The 20,268-nt window shown below is 43.5% G+C and overlaps 1 protein-coding gene across 1 annotated transcript; it reads right to left on the bottom strand.

Moving 5' to 3' along the window:
* Positions 1-701: 701 nt before the first annotated feature.
* Positions 702-4,858, bottom strand: LOC123170398 (ACT domain-containing protein DS12, chloroplastic). Its single transcript, XM_044588257.1, has 10 exons — positions 4,406-4,858; positions 3,311-3,365; positions 3,114-3,239; positions 2,900-2,994; positions 2,646-2,730; positions 2,495-2,554; positions 1,986-2,041; positions 1,391-1,496; positions 1,254-1,322; positions 702-1,053 (listed from the first exon to the last, which is right to left on the bottom strand). Exons 1-10 carry the CDS (start codon positions 4,525-4,527, stop codon positions 991-993), a joined length of 837 nt encoding a protein of 278 aa, XP_044444192.1. The 5' UTR covers positions 4,528-4,858; the 3' UTR covers positions 702-990.
* Positions 4,859-20,268: the final 15,410 nt, after the last annotated feature.

Below are 20,268 nucleotides of genomic sequence, written 5' to 3'. Positions count from 1 at the left end.
GTCGGTCATCTCCGCCGGGGAGTAGACCAGCGGCACGGTGGAGGGTGGTGGCGGTGGACCCGTGGAGGGGGGCGGCGACTGGCCGGTAGAGACGCCGGTGGAGCCCAGCGGCGCAGTGGACAGGGCCAGCGGCGCCGTGGAGGGGATTGGCGGCGGCGCGGCGGTGGTGGGCAGCGAGGGGGTTGGTTGTGATGCAGACATGATCGAAACCGAGCTACCTGATACCAAGGTGTTAGGAGTTAGGGTTCTGCCGGTTCTAGGGCGAAGATTGTAGGTTAAAGATGGAGGAAGACGAGGACGAGGTCGCGACGGCTGGGCACCGTCCTTACATGGTGGAGAGAGGCGGCGGCGGCGCAAGAGGCGGCTAGGATTTGGTCTCCCGGCTTCCTTTAGGAAGCCGAGCAAATAATGATTGCTTCTTGCTTGATTAGATTGATACATCTCCTCTCCTTATATAGAGAGGTTTACTTGACTCACAAGCAAACGACCCTAATAACGATAAGATAATTGGGCTAAGCCTCTAATAACGATAAGATAACTTGGGCCACAGCCCACCGGTCATAACAGTCTTAGACAAGCTTTTGCAACACCACCTTTATTGCAAAAAAAATCTGCAGAAACTCTGATTCAACAAACAAAAAAACTTCTACAAGACCTCTACTGCAAAAAAATTAGACAGCTGAGTAGCACACCCCAAACAATAGACGATTGGCCACACAAGCGGCCCTCTTATTTTATCATCAAACATGCATCCCGGGTAGCAAAATAACCATGTGTTATACTGCCATCTCATAACTTAACTTGGAAGGCTAGTGCAGTTCATACAGCATGAAGCTGCCTTCAAATGAAACTATGAGTACATGATATATCGTGTACCTCCCTTTTTTGGGAATTATGCATATTTCAGGAATAATTTGGATGATAGTGCAAACTTCATACAAATATCATGTCTCATGAGCTATGATAAGGCGTGGGTTTGTAATCATCTGCTTAGAAACTGGCATCCTCTGTTGTCGGCCTCCTCAAGAAATAACGCAAGCTATTCGCGAGAACCTGCAGGAACGAACTAAATGAGAAAATACACTTTGGTGACCAGTGAAAATAATAGAGATACATTTGGCTCTAATCAGGATGGTCTGCTACTTATATTTTCCCCTTTTCACTAGATCAAAGATAGGACTTCTGTACATGTCCCGGTTCCATGGTAATCTGATGCGACACCCAATAGATAATTGCATGCATGATGAGTTTACCTGTTGCAAAGCCTTGATTAATGGCTTGCCCCGGTAACTGACATGGAATTTTGCCTTGGCCAGTAGCCCCTACAAGATACAAAATCTCAGCAGAAGAACAACTTTTGAATACAAAATCCCCAAATGACTGGTGTCACCTCAGTGTCAAATTCTCCAGATTGGACAGTGATATTGATGTCAGCAATGATCTTAACTAGATCAACCAACAACCCTGGACGGTCAGCTGATTCCACAACAAGTAAACTGAAATGGAACATTGGGGGACATCCAATCAATGCGATCTTATACTTATGGGGAACAACAACAGTATAGCAAACTGATGATCTTACTGCGGTCAAGAAAGCAAAGTTCAGATAATGCTAAGGGATATCTTATAGCCTATAGGCAATGCATTTTGTTATTCAATGCCGTCCAAAAACAAATCAGGTTCTCACAAAAAAAACTGGTCATAGTCATTCGAGATGACAGCTAATCTCCAGTCAGATATCTTCTTTAGGACACAAGCTTGATCCACAAAAGAACCAAGAACGAATCATTATATTGCTTCTAGCCCCATAACAAGTACTCCCTCCGATCCATAATAAGTGTCGCAGTTTTGAACTAAGGTTAGTTCAACCTCAGTTCAAAACTGCGACACTCATTATGGATCAGAGGGAGTACTTTATTAGGATGAAAGCCAAAGTACATGAATTTTTCTTGTATTATGAAGAATAAAGCAACAGGGAAGACTACCTTCTTTCAGGACCATCGTCATAGATCTCTATGTGAGTTGCTATGTCCACATCAACCTGCCGATTTACATGCAAAAACTATTTACATATAGAAAAAAATTACGAATCTCGAGCACATTAATAAGAGAAAACATAATTATGATGTGACATCAGACTGCAATTTCTTGGGCATAGTATGAGCAGTTCATCCAAATTCGTGTACTCAAAACATATGAATGTATTCTGCAACAAGGCGCTATCGAAATCATGTGTACCATAATTACTTTTTATATGGTCAGGTTTAGCAGTCAATCGGGTATATATAAATTTACAGACAAGGCATTCCTATCATGAAGTTTACTATTAGAACATAGTGTCTTGTAAACCTTCATGTGTTGTTCCTTCTCGTAACAGAAAGATAAGTAATATGGTTTAAAGGTCGTCCATATAATTGAGATGTTTTCAGGTATTCAAGGTCGATAAGATAGAAGGTACAGACTCTTTGATTTATGGATGGATTTAAACAAGTACCACTTCCGTAGGGGGCTCTAGCCCAAAAGTTGCACCCATGGCCAATTGACTGCTAGCTTCCTAGTGTCAAATAAATAAAGACGCAGACGTTAGTTTACGAGATTTAAGTCAAGACATCTTAGCAAAGAAAAAAAGGGTCGAGGGAAATTACAGGATGATACTCAAGCATGTTGTTAATAATTGTCAGTCTTACTGCTTCTAACAACTCTGGGTCATCAATTTTGCGACCAGTTGACCTGTAGAGTATTGCTCTCACTCATTCTAGACAAGAAGTGATATGTGCAGAAAAGTACATTGAAGAAAGATGTCACATTCTGCTGCTATAACTGGAAGATCAAACTTATATGAGAGATTCCTCATGCCAAGCTTTGCATATCTGAAATAATAATAAAATGATCCACTTACGACTTTGTTATAGCGAACTTATTGTGCTTGCCAGAAGAATCGAGGCAAACACTAGCTTTCACAACATTTAGCCCTAAATTCCTCAAGGCACTCATCTGCAAATAGAACAGAACACAGAATTAATCAGCATTTCATGAATCCAAGATGGTGAAAATAAGAACCTAAGAGTGATGAATGGTAAAGGTAAATTGAAAAGGCAATGTAAACAACACACAGTATCAAGAAGATCCCCAAGACGGTCACCCAAGGTTACTTCCACAATAGTTGCATCCGGATCTGAGTCTTGATCTATTATAACCTTCGGTGTAGGGACTGTATTACTGTTGCTAGAGCTCCCATTCTGCAAAACAAAGTATCTGCAGTTGAACATGGAGGTTCATCCAATGTTTTGTCGTAAGCAATGCTATCTACCTCAACAGCTGCAGGCGAAGCAGCTCTAGGAACCCTCAAAGCTGGAGACAATAATCTAAACAAAAGAAAAAATAGTTGTAATAATACACATGTGCAATATATATTGAGAATTGTAAGAGGTTGTGATGTAATAAGACAAAATGTTAAAGAGCTTAATGAGAAAAAACAATGAATAAAAATGTTTCATCAAAACAACATCAATGCACTGTGTAGCAACTAGACCGCTCACTTGAACCATGGATGGAAATCATAACAGTTTTAACACCAGAAAGTGTATTAACAGCAGTTTAAATATATTTAATCAGTCGATGGAAACAAATTGATTCAAAGAAAGCAAGTATTCACACGGTGCAGCCAGTGTTTATAACACAATAAAATAGAATGAAGGAAACGCTTATAACATATAGTTAGTTGCAACAGACAAGGGTAAATTTTTCCAACACGACAAACCAAAGAATATAGTATCAAGCTTGATCATATCAGTCTGCACAAGAAACTATAACACATAAGTTCACAAATCCAGCAAGAAAGAAAGAAAGAAATATATCGCTGGCGTGACTACCTGCAAATGTAATCAACCCCTCAGCACCATAAAATTTCGGCCAGCTAAACTTATTACCACTGCTTTAGCTAAACTAGCTGTGACGAAACAGTGAACTGACTTATCGTAATCATCACTGCGCCCCTAAAGTAATTAGCGCTACCATCAGTTCAACAATAAAATGACCCAGTGGAACCAGAATTTCACAAAAGCCTCACAGTTTTAACCAGAATTAAACCAACTATGAGGTATATCCTGCAGCTGAAACAAAACAAAAGAGTCTAAGCATCGAGTTATATCATGACAAAATCATTATGTAAGTTAGCACCAAGGATAGCGGATGAATCAAACAAAAAATTCTGCATCCCACTGAACAACACTATTATGCAGAATTCATTTTGAAGGGGCATCCGTTCTAAATTAAGAGCTCGAATTTTTGGAGCTAAGGCTACGAATCTTCGAATCCTAGCACAGCATCTTACCATCCAAACGGGAAAAAAGACTCAGAATCTAATGTGCCAAAAGCGGAAGGAAATCTGGGCCAGTCTGCTCACCTCAGCTTAGCGGGCGCTGCCGGTGCAAGTGGCCGCCACCCGGCAAGCGGATGGTTCCCGGACGCCGCCGGAAATACGCCGGAACAGGTACGGAGGGTCCCGGCAGCTACGGCGACAGCCATTTCTGGAATCTTCTCCCCCACTCGGCCAAGAAACGTGCGAGGATTGGGATCAAATCTTGTCAAATAAACCCGGGGGTGGGGTGGGGGAGGGGAGATGGTGCTACAAAGGAGAGGGCGCTGATGGGATCATAGCGAGGATATCTATGGCTGTCGCGGCGGCTCTATCCATAGGATAGAGAGGTGGAAACGGGAGGTTGGCTCGTGCTCTCCCTCTCGACCTCGCGGCCTCACCTCACCCTCCGCTCCAGATATACAGAGACACTCTCTTCTCTCTCAGTGATGTCCCTTTCTGATGGGTTGGAGAAGTAAGTGGAAAATGGAGGATGAGGGGAGAGGACAAGGCAGATAAGTTCGTTGGGGCTGCTTGCGTCATAAAAGCATCTCAACTACAAACTCATAAAGTGAAGGCAATACACCGAATAAATATATAAATCTATATCTGTTACCTACTGACAGGAAGCATTCATATAGAGTCATACTTTGTTCTAGTTTCGAGTTGTAAATAAATAGAAGTGTAATGATCATCATTTATAGCATTATCCAAAAAAAGAGAAAGGCAAAAAAAAGCCCCCAAAAAAGAAAATAAAAAGGGGCAATGCTACTATCTTTTTCCATACTTGTGCTTCAAAGTAGCACCATGAACTTCATGATAGATAGTCTCTTATTTTGTCACTTTCATATACTAGTGGGAATATTTCGTTATAGAACTTGGCTTGTATATTACAACAATGGGCTTCCTCAAATGCCCTAGGTCTTCGTGCGCAAGCAAGTTGGATGCACACCCACTTAGTTTCTTTTGTTAAGCTTTCATACATTTATAGCTCTAGTGCATCCGGCAATCCCTACTCCTCACATTAACATCAATTGATGGGCATCTCCGTAGCCCGTTGATTAGCCGCGTTGATGTGAGACTTTCTCCTTTTTTGTCTTCTCCACATAACCCCCATCATTATATTCTATTCCACTCATAGTGCTATATCCATGGCTCACGCTCATGTATTGCGTGAAAGTTGAAAAAGTTTGAGATTACTAAAGTATGAAACAATTGCTTGGCTTGTCATCGGGGTTGTGCATGATGAGAGCATTCTTGTGTGACGAAAATGGAGCATGACCAAACTATATGATTTTGTAGGGATGTTATTTTGAGAAGACATAATTGCATAGTTAGTATGCTTGAAGTATTATTACTTTTATGTCAATATTAAACTTTTATCTTGAATCTTCCGGATCTGAATATTCATACCACAATTAAGAGGGTTACACTGAAAATTATGCCAAGTAGCATTTCACATCAAAAATTCTGTTTTTATCATTTACCTACTCGAGGACAAGCAAGAATTAAGCTTGGGGATGCTTGATACGTCTCCAACATATCTATAATTTTTTATTGTTCCATGCTATATTATATTCTGTTTTAGATGTTTATTGGGCTTTATTATACACTTTTATATTATTTTTGGGACTAACCTATTAACCGGAGGCCCAGCCCAAATTGTTGTTTTTTTTGCCTATTTCAGTGTTTCGAAGGAAAAGGATATCAAACGGAGTCCAAACGGAATGAAACCTTCGGGAACGTGATTTTTGGAACAAACGTGATCCAGAGGACTTGGAGTCTACGTAAAGTAATCAACGAGGAAGGCACGAGGCAGGGGGCGCGCCCTCCACCCTCGTGGGCCCCTCGTTGCTCCACCGACGTACTTCTTCCTCCTATATATACCCATGTACCCTGGAAACATCATATACGGAGCCAAAACCCTACTTCCACCGCCGCAACCTTCTGTACCCATGAGATCCCATCTTGGGGCCTTTTCCGGCACTCTGCCGGAGGGGGCATTGATCACGGAGGGCTTCTACATCAACACCATAGCCTCTCCAATGATGTGTGAGTAGTTTACCTTAGACCTTCGGGTCCATAGTTATTAGCTAGATGGCTTCTTCTCTCTCTTTGGATCTCAATACAAAGTTCTCCTCGATTCTCTTGGGGATCTATTTGATGTAACTTTTCTTTTGCGGTGTGTTTGTCGAGATCCGATGAATTGTGGGTTTATGATCAAGTTTATCTATGAACAATATTTGAATCTCCTCTAAATTCTTTTATGTATGATTGGTTATCTTTGCAAGTCTCTTCGAATTATCAGTTTGGTTTGGCCTACAAGATTGATCTTTCTTGCAATGGAAGAAGTGCTTAGCTTTGGGTTCAATCTTGCGGTGCTCGATCCCAGTGACAGAAAGGGAAACGACACGTATTGTATTGTTACCATCGAGGATAAGAAGATGGGGTTTATATCATATTGCATGAGTTTATCCCTCTACATCATGTCATCTTACTTAAAGCATTACTCTGTTCTTATGAACTTAATACTCTAGATGCATGCTGGATAGCGGTCGATGTGCGGAGTAATAGTAGTAGATGCAGAATCGTTTTGGTCTACTTGTCACGGACGTGATGCCTATATACATGATCATACCTAGATATTCTCATAACTATGCTCAATTCTATCAATTGCTCGACAGTAATTCGTTCGCCCACCGTAATACTTATGCTATCTTGAGAGAAGCCACTAGTGAAACCTATGGCCCCCGGGTCTATTTTTCATCATATTAATCTTCCAACAACTAGCTATTTCTGGCGCCGTTTATTTTGCTTTCTTTACTTTTAGTCTTTATCATAAAAATACCAAAAATATTATCTTATCATCTCTATCAGATCTCACTCTCGTAAGTGACCGTGAAGGGATTGACAACCCCTTTATCACGTTGGTTGCGAGGTTCTTATTTGTTTGTGTAGGTGCGTGGGACTCGAGCGTGGTCTCCTACTGGATTGATACCTTGGTTCTCAAAAACTAAGGGAAATACTTACGCTACTTTATTGCATCACCCTTTCCTCTTCAAGGGAAAACCAACGCAGTGCTCAAGAGGTAGCACACTACAAAAAAATACTTCCGTGATGATACGTGGTTGTCACAGTAGGTCACATTTTCTGTCATGCATGTACATCCATGATGATTTTATGACAGAATCAAGATAGTCATACCTATGCTGTCGTAGAAGTGTCCCACGACAGTACTCAAATTATCATCATAGAAGTGTCCACTTCCATAACGACAAATGGCACTTCATGGAAGTGCTTTCATCAAGGGTAACCGACACATGTCATCCACCGTAATGGGTCGCCGTTAAGCTATCGGGTCCGGTTTTGGATCTGATAACTTGTTAACAACCATGACCAAAGGAGATTTTCCATGTGTAAAATTCTCATTAGCCGAGGGAACCAAGTGTCAGTTGCACGTTGTGATATATGTCAACCGTCCAATAGACAAGAGGCGCCTATGATACGTCGACATGTGTCACAGCCCAACAATGGCCCATTTAGGTTAAAAAGGTCAACCCGTTTGACTTGGTCAAAAGTTAACGAGCCGGCCCCTGGAAAGCCTGTTAATGGCCTATTCACGTTTAGCCCATTTACGAACCATTATGGCCTTTGCTAACTTGGTCTAGTAGCATCATGTGGGCCATCCAATATAATTCTAGCCCGTTGTCACTTTAGGCCCATGTATGGCCCATGACATCTTTCGGCCCATACGAGGCCTTTTGCATCTTTGGGCCCTTTAATGGCCCATCACTACTACAGGATGCTGCTAACGTGACACTACGATCAGAGACCCTTCGACGAAACTGTGTGCGATGCCATAATCGCAAACGGTGGTGTAAAAACCCGTCAAAAAAGGTGCAAAACATTTGCGATGGAGGATGCATCAAACACGGTTCAGATTTTAGTTGCGTGTGCGATGCAGGGCATACGTTTCAGTTCAATTATCTGTTTGCGATGAGGAGGAACAAAAGAAACGGGCAGCCAGATCAAGGTGTCTGCGATATACAACATGCGGTTCACTCGGATGAACTGTTTGTGATTAGGCAACACAAAAGAAACGGTCGGCCAGATCAAAGGTGTGTGCGATATACGGCATGCGGTTCACTCGGATGAACTGTTTTTGTTGAGACAAGAGAACAGAAACAGTTCAATATAACAAGATGTGTGTGATACGCGGCAAACAGGTCTGTAATCGGAAATGTGTGCAAAGACCGATAATAACACAGACGGTTGCTGCTAATAAGACGTGTGTGTTGTGCGATGGGATTGCATACAGAACAACAACATATATATATATATACACACACTTATAAGGACATGGTTGCATAACCAAATTAAACATCCACTTACATAGATGGCTACTACAACCATGGCATTTGCACACACCAAAGTAAACTATTACATGCATAATTACATAGGTGGCTACTACACACATGACATTTCCACACACCAATAAAGTAAACTATATATTACATGCATCATTAACTAGCATAAACGATCATCTGATCATCATCTACTTCTTGTGACGCTTGCTCTTCTTGTGGATCGATCCAGGCTCGTCGATTTGGGTAACGAGGCACTTCCTCATGTCAACGATCCGCCTGTGTATCTCGTAGCATGTGTACACACTCTTAGCCATGAACTTGAGGTGAGGTTCATCCAGTTGCCGCATCCAGGCCTTGTGCCAGGATAGGGGACTTGTTCTCTGGGCATCCTGCTTCATCTTTTCGTAGTAGGGGTCGATGATGGCCGAGGTGAGTTCAACCAGGGAGTCCTTCTTCGTGCTGCCCCAGACCTTGTAGTGGTCACGGATTTCGACAAGATTCTTGCAGGCCAAGACCGTAACACTAAGCGCGTTTACATCGTCGGTGGTTTCCACCGTGACGAACTTGTAGTCAGTGTTGTTGACAAACCTGTTGAAACGGTCGCAAGGCTCTGTGGCCATGCAGTAGTGGTAGATGAGGACATGATGGCGCATGCACAACTGAGCGACGGCAACCTTCTGATCTATGTCGGGACGACCGGCGGCGTACTGGAGGTCGATGCCGACGACCTTGTACTTGTCTCGAGCAAGCAACTGCTCAACGTTGTTGATTTAGTCGTCCACCACGGCCGGGTCGATGGTGTACACCACCGAGAGATCCGTCTCCCTCGTGTGGGTCTCCACTCTATGCTCGCCGAACTCCATTGGAGCGCCGCTGGACATCCCCTCTCTATGTGTCATCGTTGGGCGTGCGCACGATCATCCCCTCTCTACGGTGATCAACCATATATATATATATATATATGCATATAGCAGTTGAACACGCAAGGAAAAGCTGTCCACAAGCCGAGGGCACCGACGGACGCGAGCAGAGCGCGCCGACGGACGCGAGCAGAGCGTGCCGCGGCACCTAACGGTGAGCACAGAGCGCTGCGGCGCCTAATGGCAAGCAGAGCTTGCCGAGGGACGCGAGCAGAGGCCGGCACAGTGATACATGGCAAATAAGACGAATTGTGCGAGCGATGTCGGAGACATCAAGCACGAACCAGATTAGAGTTGCGTGTGCGATACGTGGCATACAGTTGATCCATCCGAGCTGTTTGTGATGGAATAAGCCATGTGTGTTGCGGGCAAACGCTTGCTAGTATATATCCTTAAATTTAACCAAAAAGTGTTAATGCATGTTACAAAAATTGTCTAGCTGGAAACTATGTTCAAATACGACTCAAACGATATAATCTTTCGCGACATGCATTCGTATTTTATTAGTTAAATCCTACTTATAAACTAGGACAGGGGTATAGTAGGTAATTAAATCGCAAACATTTTTTTATTAACCGTATGTTTACGTGTCCTTTCGTCCTCCTCTCACACGTCTTGTCACCCCGCTGCCGCAGACGGCTTACAGTGCAAGCTTGCGCAGCGCGCGGGGGCGTTCTTTTGGCCAAATGGTGGCTCGAAGTGGCGCCAATGAATCATCGGCGAGCCCGTCCCCGCGCAACCTCGCAGGTTCCCGCGCAAGCTTCTCGCCCGACTCGGTGAAATCCCCCAAAATCCCAATGCTTACCGGCCTACTATGAAAACCCTCACGGCCGGCGAGTCCTGCGTCGCATTTTCCCCTCCCTCCCTGTAGCTTATCTTGTGTGCTTCTCACACAATCGCCAATGGCACCGGTCCGTCGTCGTCGCTCAGCCACTTCGCCGTCATCAGAGAACAACTCCAGCTGGGAAGCTACACCACGGTGGCGGTGCAGTCCCCGGCGTAGTGTAGTGCGCGTGGCGTCCCTGTTGGGTGTGCGCGGAACACCCACCACACGCTCCGCCGCTGCTGCCCGTCGGCAGCTGTTCCCGGCCGCCGTTGCCGCCACACCACCGTCGAAAGCCAGGGCCATCTCCCGCTCCGCCGCCGCGGCCCGAAGGCGGGAGGTGGCCGTCGTGGCCGCCACCCCACTGCTGGCCACCGTAGCCATCACCCGCTCCACCACCGCGGCCCGAAGGCGGGAGGTGCTGGTCATGGCCGCCACCCCATCATCGGCTGCCGTGGCCGCCAGCCCACCGTCGACCGCCGGGATCATCACCCGCTCCTCCACCGCCGCCCGAAGGAGGGAAGCGGAGGTGGAGGCCCACACGTGCGTCAGCGACCTTGCACGCTACATCGAGTTCCTGCGGCAGGAGGAGGAGCACCTCGTCGAGCACGCAAAGAGCCTTACCGCAGCCGTGGCCGCAGCACACGCCGACGCAGAGGCGAGGAATCAGGAGATCTACGAGTAGTCCGGCCGCTTCGAGAGGGATCGTCTGGAGCGGCAGTGGGCATTCGAGCTGGCGAGCGTCGCTGAACGTGCAGCAGCGGCAGGCACCGTATTGCATTTCTCCAGCTCATCGGTAGGCTCCTCCTCCTCCTCTGCCTCTTACTGAGCGCGCTCAGCAAAGTAGAGGCTGCCGAAAGTAGCACAAAGCCCCTTCGTGGTAGTAGCATTTAGGGGCTATTTTGTTCAGTTCATCTGACTATAGATGTGTGGTCGAAATGTACAACGTACTTAAAATTAGCTAATATATATAGTTGAACTAGCTATTTCAGTACGTGGTCGGCAACAATTGGGGAAAAGTTTGGTCGGTTCAGCTATCGAGTTGAACTGTTTGTATAAATTAAGAACGATTGCTTAATCTATGAATGAAATCTATGCTTAATTACTGAATTTTAGTTGCAAAAATTAGATAGTGCTAGTGATTTCTAGCTGCATATTTTGACAAATTGCAATGTTACAAGGATTGACAAATGGCAATGTTATTAGATCAACAAATGTAAATCTTTCCAATTTGACAAATGGCAACATACCCAATATGACAGATGCAAATCTTACCAAATTGTTTGTACGTGGTTGCACACGGGTCATCCAAAACAACCGTTTGTGTTGAAGGGATGCACAAATCCTGCGCTGCGGATTTTCCCTCGACTTAAGGGGGAAGACCATAGCTCTCACTTTGCATACGGGTGTTCTATCTAAAACGTTTGCAATCAAGAGCTGCAGAAATCCTGCTCGGCACATTTTCTCTTGGCTTCCTGGGGAAGCTGTCGGTTTGCACACAGGTGTTCTAACTAAAACGTTTGCGATCAAGAGCTGCACAAATCCTGCTAGGCACATTTTCCCTTGGCTTCCTAGGGAAATTGTTGGTTTTGCATACGGGTGTTCTAACTAAAACGTTTGCGATGAGTGTTTTATATTTAAAAACCGTATTAAACTGCAGCTTGGACGCCATTAATGTAGAGCATGCGAGCAAGGCGGGCGGCCATGGAAGTCAAAGGGTTCACTTCCCGGTGAGCCTGCGCGGCGTACATCTCACACGCTTCCCGGTGAGCCTCTGCATTGGAGTACAGCTCGCACGCCTTCCGTTTAGTCAAGCACTCAAGCAGCTGTCCGCATGGCACCTCCTAGCCATTAAAAGAGTGAGGCGTGGCGTCACGTGAATGGTTAACAGAACGCACACAATTTAAATTATACAAAACATTTGAGATGTTACAGTGGCAGCTATTTGTTTCAAAATGCCTTTGTTGGCTGTTATTCGAGTGCGCCTTCTCTCAAAATGGACACGAAAAATACCACAGCATGTTGGGTGCCATTCCATTATAGCATGCCAAGTTTCATGAATTGCCGACGAGTTTTGGATTTACTAGAATTTAAAAACAAAGTATCTCAACGTTTTGCCGGCAATCAACAGTGCCCTGGTGTTTGAAATTCATTCCCATTTCTTGCATGGGACCTAAGCATGCCCTAAAGGACACATATTTGATTTTTCAACCAATTTATATGCACTGGAGCTTATGCATGTAGTTCAAATTTGAATTATGCACATGAAAATGCCTAGAAAACCCAGTTAATGTATAAAAATGTCCAAACGAACCCCGAAAATTTCCAAAATTAAACACAACACTCCTGTTGTTCTATGTTGACACTAGACAAATTTTGAAATTAATAAGAGGCAACGGATATCGTTTCGTCCCCAAAGGTGGCACGTTCCCTACCGAAACCATCACGCTTGTTGTGAGAAGCTCTGGTTTGTGAGAAGCTTATACCAAACCTACCCCAAATGGGACAAAAAATTTAGCACGGCATGTTGATGCCGCTCCATGATAGCATGCCAAGTTTCATGAATTTCAGACGAGTTTTGGATTTACTAGAATTTAAAAGCCAGGTATCTCAATGTTTGCGGCCGAGTGACGGTGGCAGGGTGTTTGAAATTCATTCCCATTTCTTGCATGGGATCTAAGCATGCAACCAAGGACACATATTTGTTTTTTCAACCAGTTTATATGCACTGGAGAATGTGCATGTAGTTCAAATTTGAATTATGCACATAAAATGCCTGGAAAACCCAGTTAATGTATAAAATGTCCAAACGAACCCCGAAAAATTCCAAAATTGAACACAACACTCCTGTTGTTCTATGTTGACACTAGAAATTTTTTGAAAGCAATAAGAGGCAACGGATATTGTTTTGTTCCCAAAGGTGGCACGTTCCCTACCGAAACCATCACGCTTGCTGTGAGAAGCTCTGGTTTGTGAGAAGCTTATACCCAAACCTGCCCCAAATGGGACAAAAAATTTACCACGGCATGTTGATGCCGCTCCATGATAGCATGCCAAGTTTCATGAATTTCAGACGAGTTTTGGATTTACTAGAATTTAAAAGCCAGGTATCTCAATGCTTGTGGCCGAGTGACGGTGGCAGGGTGTTTGAAATTCATTCCCATTTCTTGCATGGGACCTAAGCATGTCTATAGGCCTCTCCTTCACACAAATTGCATTGACATGTATTCCCTCACCATATCTCAGTATCTCTCACATACACGGACTGTGTGTATGAAATAGAAGAGGTCACACACGCACTCGTTTCCACATACAAACGCGCGGTTTCATGGTGGAGCACATTTGTACAAAAAATGAGCATGTAGAAAGGCTTTAGACGATGTGCCACTAGTCTATACACTGGTACACGTTGGTGCTATACAAACGGTTTTTAACCCCTTTCCGCGACGGCATTTGGCACCGTCGCCTAGTGAGTGACGGCAATAGGGGGTCCTTCCCACACGACTCAGAAACCGTCAGGGATATGCCCTCCTGGCACACACGCTCGGCAAAATGAGGTCGTGTGCGACCGGCGAGCACTCAAATACGGAAATACGTACAATAGAGCTAAAAAATGCAATTATACAGGCGAAATTGTTTTCGATCGCAAGTACATCCCACACAGTCAGTCTCCGCTAAACTTTTCCGTTCGTATGTACATCCCACACAGTCGCTCCAAGGAAAACGTTTTCGTTTAGAGGTACATCATACACAATTTTCCCCATTAAATCGTTTGTGATAGCGTTGCCATTGCACACGATATTAATAATTTATCATTTAGGTTATTGAATGCATCACACATGGTGCGTAGAAGAAACTGTGTGGCAAAGGCTGTCCATCACACACAGTTTTTATGTGGTAAATGTTTGCGCAAGGTGGCATAACGCAGACAGTTTTCAAGAGAAGGTCGTGTGTGATTGTTCATTGATCCAACACGGTTTATTCCTAGAAACTGTGTGCGTTGCCCGAGGTCATCGCCCACGGTATTTTCTGAATAATCGTTTGCAATAGAAAAACCCAATTAGCAGGCTAATTGCCCTATTATTAATAATCCATTTATTAATCTAATTGACATTCATATTAAGCCCACAATATATTTCATTTCCATATTAAGGAAGCAGGATTTCATAATTGAAATACATCAGAGTACAACATGATATAGCTTCAGCACTCAGCTACCCCATTACACAACTGCACCAGCACCAAGTTTCACATGCAATATCTAGAACCTTTTGAAATTAGCATCGTAGACGGTATATAGACAGATGCATCTCATCTTGAAAACTGCTAAAGCGGAAGGCGAATATTGAGCCTTCATTCATGTTGAAGGTCTTTGCAACTTTAGGCCAGTGCCTGTGGATGATTGACCGTCCGTACTTCATCCTCTTCAGGAACACTTCAATATTGAACCGTTGGTGTTGTATGAAAACCTTCCTCGCCTCCTGACCAAAGAGGTGGTTTGAGAGGTAATCATCAGTGAACTGCTTTGGAAAGGCCTGAAAACAAGGATGTGCATAAATATCTTCTCTATATTGGAAATGGGGCAAATGAATAAAAAAAGGCAAGGTATAATAGTTACTACCATCTTGTAGTGAACTGATGTCTTCTTCATTGTGCAGACAAAGATCTTGTTGTTTTTTGTCGCTAATTTCTTTATCCTAACAATCTTTCTGAGTTTCTTGACTTGATTGATATTCATGGACAACTCATTTCCCCATATGCAAAAAGGTCGAACAGTGGGTCAAAACCTCTGACAGCAGGACCTACATGTGCAAGACCAAATAGTTAAAAACCTAAATATTAGAATGGTTCCTGCAATTGCACAATAATGTGCTATTAGACAATGGACCATGCACGTGCTAACCTCAATTGTAAACCTCAGTGCTTCCAATTGTTTCCCTGCAACACATATAAGGTAGTTAGTCATCAGGTTAAGTAAGGGTTCACATGCTATCAGTAAAAATATGTTGATGAAAAATAAGCACATTGCAGATTCATCAGATTAATTCAAGCCACATGAAAAACCCATTTATCCAAACCAAGCATGATTAAGAACTAGGAAATATAGCACTTGTATATGTTTCTCATGTATTAAGTGCAGCCAAATTCGATTTATTCCTCACATGCACAACAATACAAAATTCTACCCATGACAATTGGACATTGCATTGCAGAATTGAACCAAGCAGTTAACTAAGCAACACAACAAATGAACCAAACATTAACTGAACACCACATTGCACAATATAACATACCCTAATAGAAGATTAGACAGTTAACCAGACCAAGCATGCTTAACAACTTGGAAATATAGCAATTGTATTCGTTTCTCATGTATTTACTACAACCAAATTCAATTTATTCCTCACATGGTATATAATAACAGAATGCACCCACAAATATTGAACATCCCATTGCAAAATTGAACCAAATAGTTAACTAAACACCACAACACAAATGAACCAAACGTTAACTGAGCACCACATTACACAATGTCTAACCAAACCAAGCATGCTTGACAACTTGGAAATATAGCGATTGTATTCGTTTCTCATGTATTTTGTAAAGATAAATTTGATTTATTTCTCACATGGAAGACAATACAAAATTGTAGCGTGAAGAATTGAACATCACATTTGCAGAATTGAACCAAATAGTTAACTGAAGACGACAACTAATTAACAAAATAGTTAATAAGTGAGCACCACACTACACGACATATAGAACATATATACTAGAGCAACAGATTGCATGGTAAAATTACATAGCACAATTCACTAGAATTTGTGAAGGAAAGGCAGGAGCAGCACACACAACGGGTAAACCAAGCATGTTTAACCGGCGTAGCTAGCAAATGGCAAGGTGCTCCAACAAGATCTGGGGGTCAGCACGAATGGCAGCCATCGCGACCTCATCCGCGCGTGCGGCCGCGATTTGCTTCTCCGCTGCCAAATGCTCCTTGAGATCCTAGCTATACTGCATGCACCATGGCTTAGGGCGGCGCTTATTTAGTGGAGGGGTCGGTGATTTGGGTGGAAGGTGTCGCGCCGGCGGTCGGGGCATGTGGGATGTGGAAGGAGGAGGAGGATGGGGGTCGGGTGTGGATTACCTGCCTGGATAGACGAGGCCGAGCAGCGTGAAGGAGGGTCGCTGGCAAGGAGGTGGCGCTGCAAGCAAGGAGTGAAGGTTTCAACTTGGAAAGGAAGGCGAAAACAGGGGAAATGTGGCTTTTGGTAAGGGAGAGGAGGCGAGGAGGTAGATATTTCCGCGGAAGCCGAAAATTTGGAATCGCTTCAGCAAAAAAACTAGCGTGCAAAGTGTCATCAGACATGGTCCCTTATTCAGAACTGTGTACGATATGTGAACATCACAAACAATTCAGATAGCTTAACCCGTGTGTGATGAGTTTGAACGTCAAAAATTTTGGTTCGAATTTCCCTAGTTACAGTGGTCATCCACGTCATTGCATAATTTGGGTACACAAAGGAGACTACAGCACACCCACACTTCTTAATCGAGCAAGTTCAGCAATTAAACAGAGCTAGCTGACCTAAACATTACTCTAACAAATTAAAGACCGGCGCTCTTAATTAAACAAAACAAAGACTACTACTACGGCTGGTGCTCGTCGATCTCCGCCGCCGCCTCCATGTCCAGCTCGCGCCCGACGGTCTCCTGGGGAAGGGGCTCCATGGCATCCATCGCACCATACTCGACAAGCATCTCGCCATCCACATCCGCCATCTCCTTGCAAAAGGCCGCCACAAGCTAGGCATGGGCGACCGCGATCTAGTGATAGAGGCAAAGGTGTCCCGTCTTTCGATGAGATGGTGGTTATCGTTTTGGAGGAAGTCGACTTTGACGATCCGACTACAAACGTGCGAGGACATCGCGCCTTAGCAATCGCTAAACCAACTCCGAGAGGTTATTGACCACGCCGGAGTACGATCAACCTGACCACGAAGGTCTGTTTCCTGCAGGCAAACGAAAAACAAGCAAGAAACTAAGATTGCAATCTGGATATTGCGAATATAAGAGGAAAACTTTATTGATCAAGGTGGGGTTCTGTGACGCCTTTGTCTGGTCGTTGAACACAAACAAAGTACGCGAAGTTGCAGCTATGGCGAACTTTTAATCTAAACAAAACCCAAGGAAAAAGCTACTAGATGGATCTACTTATATAGGAGCAAGGGGTGGCGGCCAAGGAGGTGGGAGAACGTCCCAAGGCAGCCTAAAACCAACCCTAGGTCGTACAAGGCTCATGGGCCCAAGTGGAGGTGACGCAACACCTTTGGACTTGTTGTTTGACTCAGATTCTGCTGCAGCATCAGATTGTTTCGTCCATATCTCAACGCTCCGGACGAATTTAAAGGTGAATCCAATTCGGTTGGAAAGAGGACGAAATCTACTTTCCAACAAAAAAAGAATCACCCAATTCGGAGTCCGTATGAAAAAGTTATTGACGTTTTGAGTCAGGTATGTCTGTGCAGTCCGAATCTGAATCCAGAACGTGAGAGACTTGGACTCTATCTTCTCTTGGCCCAAAAGTGACGTGAGAGGACTTTTTGAATAGAACCTAAACTTTTTCTTTTCCCCTATCTTCATATGTGGATTGTACAAATGTCCCATACACCTGCAATTAGACAAAACACAAAAGTGTGTGAAGTATTTTTGTTCTGGATAACATAAATAGATTATTGAATAGTTTGCACTAGAAATCACCTGACAAATATGCATGTATGCAATATTTTTGGTCGTATCCAAGGTGGTCATGTCCTCATCATCCTCCCCTTCTTGAAAATAAAGCCGTCCTCGGCGTTGCTTAATCTGAAATGTGGCTAACAAAAGAGACAAGGTGTACATGTTGTATATGTATATGTCATCCATTTTTACTTCCCGTGGATTTTGCACATATGACACATGTATACATGAGTAACTTCCATAGTTAATAAAATATAAAGCCAAAATATTATCACAAGAAGTAGAAGGCATGAAAGTATTGCAACTCAGTTTGCACATATAAGTGAAGCTCTTATTCATATGAAAAGATTGACAATATTCATCATTAAACCATCCCAACATTGGTGAATAAACCTTACTTGCATCAAATTTACATGCTACAACATGCTTAAATAAACAAACATGCAATAAGTCATTTGACACAGAATCATCACCAAGATTAGAGGTCCTATCAAAATGATTAAACATTGGTTCTTTTGCATCAACAGTTAATTCATTGGGTGCACTCAAAATTATTTAGATGCGGCTCGTCGCTAGCTTTCGTTTGAGTACTCGCGGAGCAAAAACGGACTTCGTACGAGGAAGTTATGACTGTTTTACTAAACAATGCACAAAACAGATTCCAATTCGAATTCAACTACGAGACTGAGTCTAGATAGATCCGAATTTTATTTATTTTTTCTTTTTTTCCCTCACACTTTTTCTTTTTCTTTCCCTCTTTTTTTTCTTTGACTTTTTTTTTACTTTTTTTCTCTCTTTTTTATTCTCTTTTTTTCTCTCTCTCCCTATTTCCAAAACAAACTAGATAAGATGCAGATTGGATCAAGCGAAGATGTGAACAATCTCAACTATGATTATGACAATTAATGGTGGGTAGCACGTGGTGGAAATTGATGGATGGGCGGTGGATAGCGGAAAGGATAATGATGCAGCGGCGGCGTGACTAATGTGAACAGAACTCGAAACTCTAAACGAACTAGACATTAAGACCAGCAACTCGACACGACGATGCAACCGATAATTCAACTATGCAGCAAGCAATGAAAAGAAAATTGCAAAGGCTCAGACTGGCTTGGATAAAGGATGAATAGATCTAACTTTTTTGTGTGGCTTTTTCTTGGACAATAGGTAGGAAAATAAATCTAATCTAGTAAAAACTAGAAATTCTCACCGAGCAACCTGAAAACTGATACCACTTGATAGAGGCAAAGGTGTCCCGTCTTTCGATGAGATGGTGGCTATCATTTTGGAGGAAGTCGACTTTGACGATCCGACTATGAACGTGCGAGGACGTCGCGCCTTAGCAATCGCTAAACCAACTCCGAGAGGTTATTGACCACGCCGGAGCACGATCAACCTGACCACGAAGGTCTGTTTCCTGCAGGCAAACGAATAACAAGCAAGAAACTAAGATTGCAATCGGGATATTGCGAATATAAGAGGAAAGCTTTATTGATCAACGTGGGGTTCTGTGACGCCTTTGTCTGGTCGTTGAACACAAACGAAGTACGCGAAGTTGCAGCTATGGCGAACTTTTAATCTAAACAAAACCCAAGGAAAAAGCTACTAGATGGATCTACTTATATAGGAGCAAGGGGTGGCGGCCAAGGAGGTGGGAGAACGTCCCAAGGCAGCCTAAAACCAACCCTAGGTCGTACAAGGCTCATGGGCCCAAGTGGAGGTGATGCAACACCTTTGGACTTGTTGTTTGACTCGGATTCTGCTGCAACATCAGATTGTTTCGTCCATATCTCAATGCTCCGGATGAATTTAAAGGTGAATCCAATTGGGTTGGAAAGAGGACGAAATCTACTTTCCAACAAAAAAGAATCACCCAATTCGGAGTCCGTATGAAAAAGTTGTTGGCGTTTTGAGTCAGGTATGTCTGTGCAGTCCGAATCTGGATCCAGAACGTGAGAGACTTGGACTCTATCTTCTCTTGGCCCAAAAGTGACGTGAGAGGACTTTTTGAACAGAACCTAAACTTTTCCTTTTCCCCTATCTTCATATGTGGATTGTACA

The sequence above is a fragment of the Triticum aestivum genome, chromosome 7D (genome assembly GCF_018294505.1).
Source record: "Triticum aestivum cultivar Chinese Spring chromosome 7D, IWGSC CS RefSeq v2.1, whole genome shotgun sequence".
Taxonomy (NCBI): domain Eukaryota; kingdom Viridiplantae; phylum Streptophyta; class Magnoliopsida; order Poales; family Poaceae; genus Triticum; species Triticum aestivum.
Note: the sequence above shows the minus strand (reverse complement) of the source record. Positions and strands in the feature narration are given on the sequence as shown.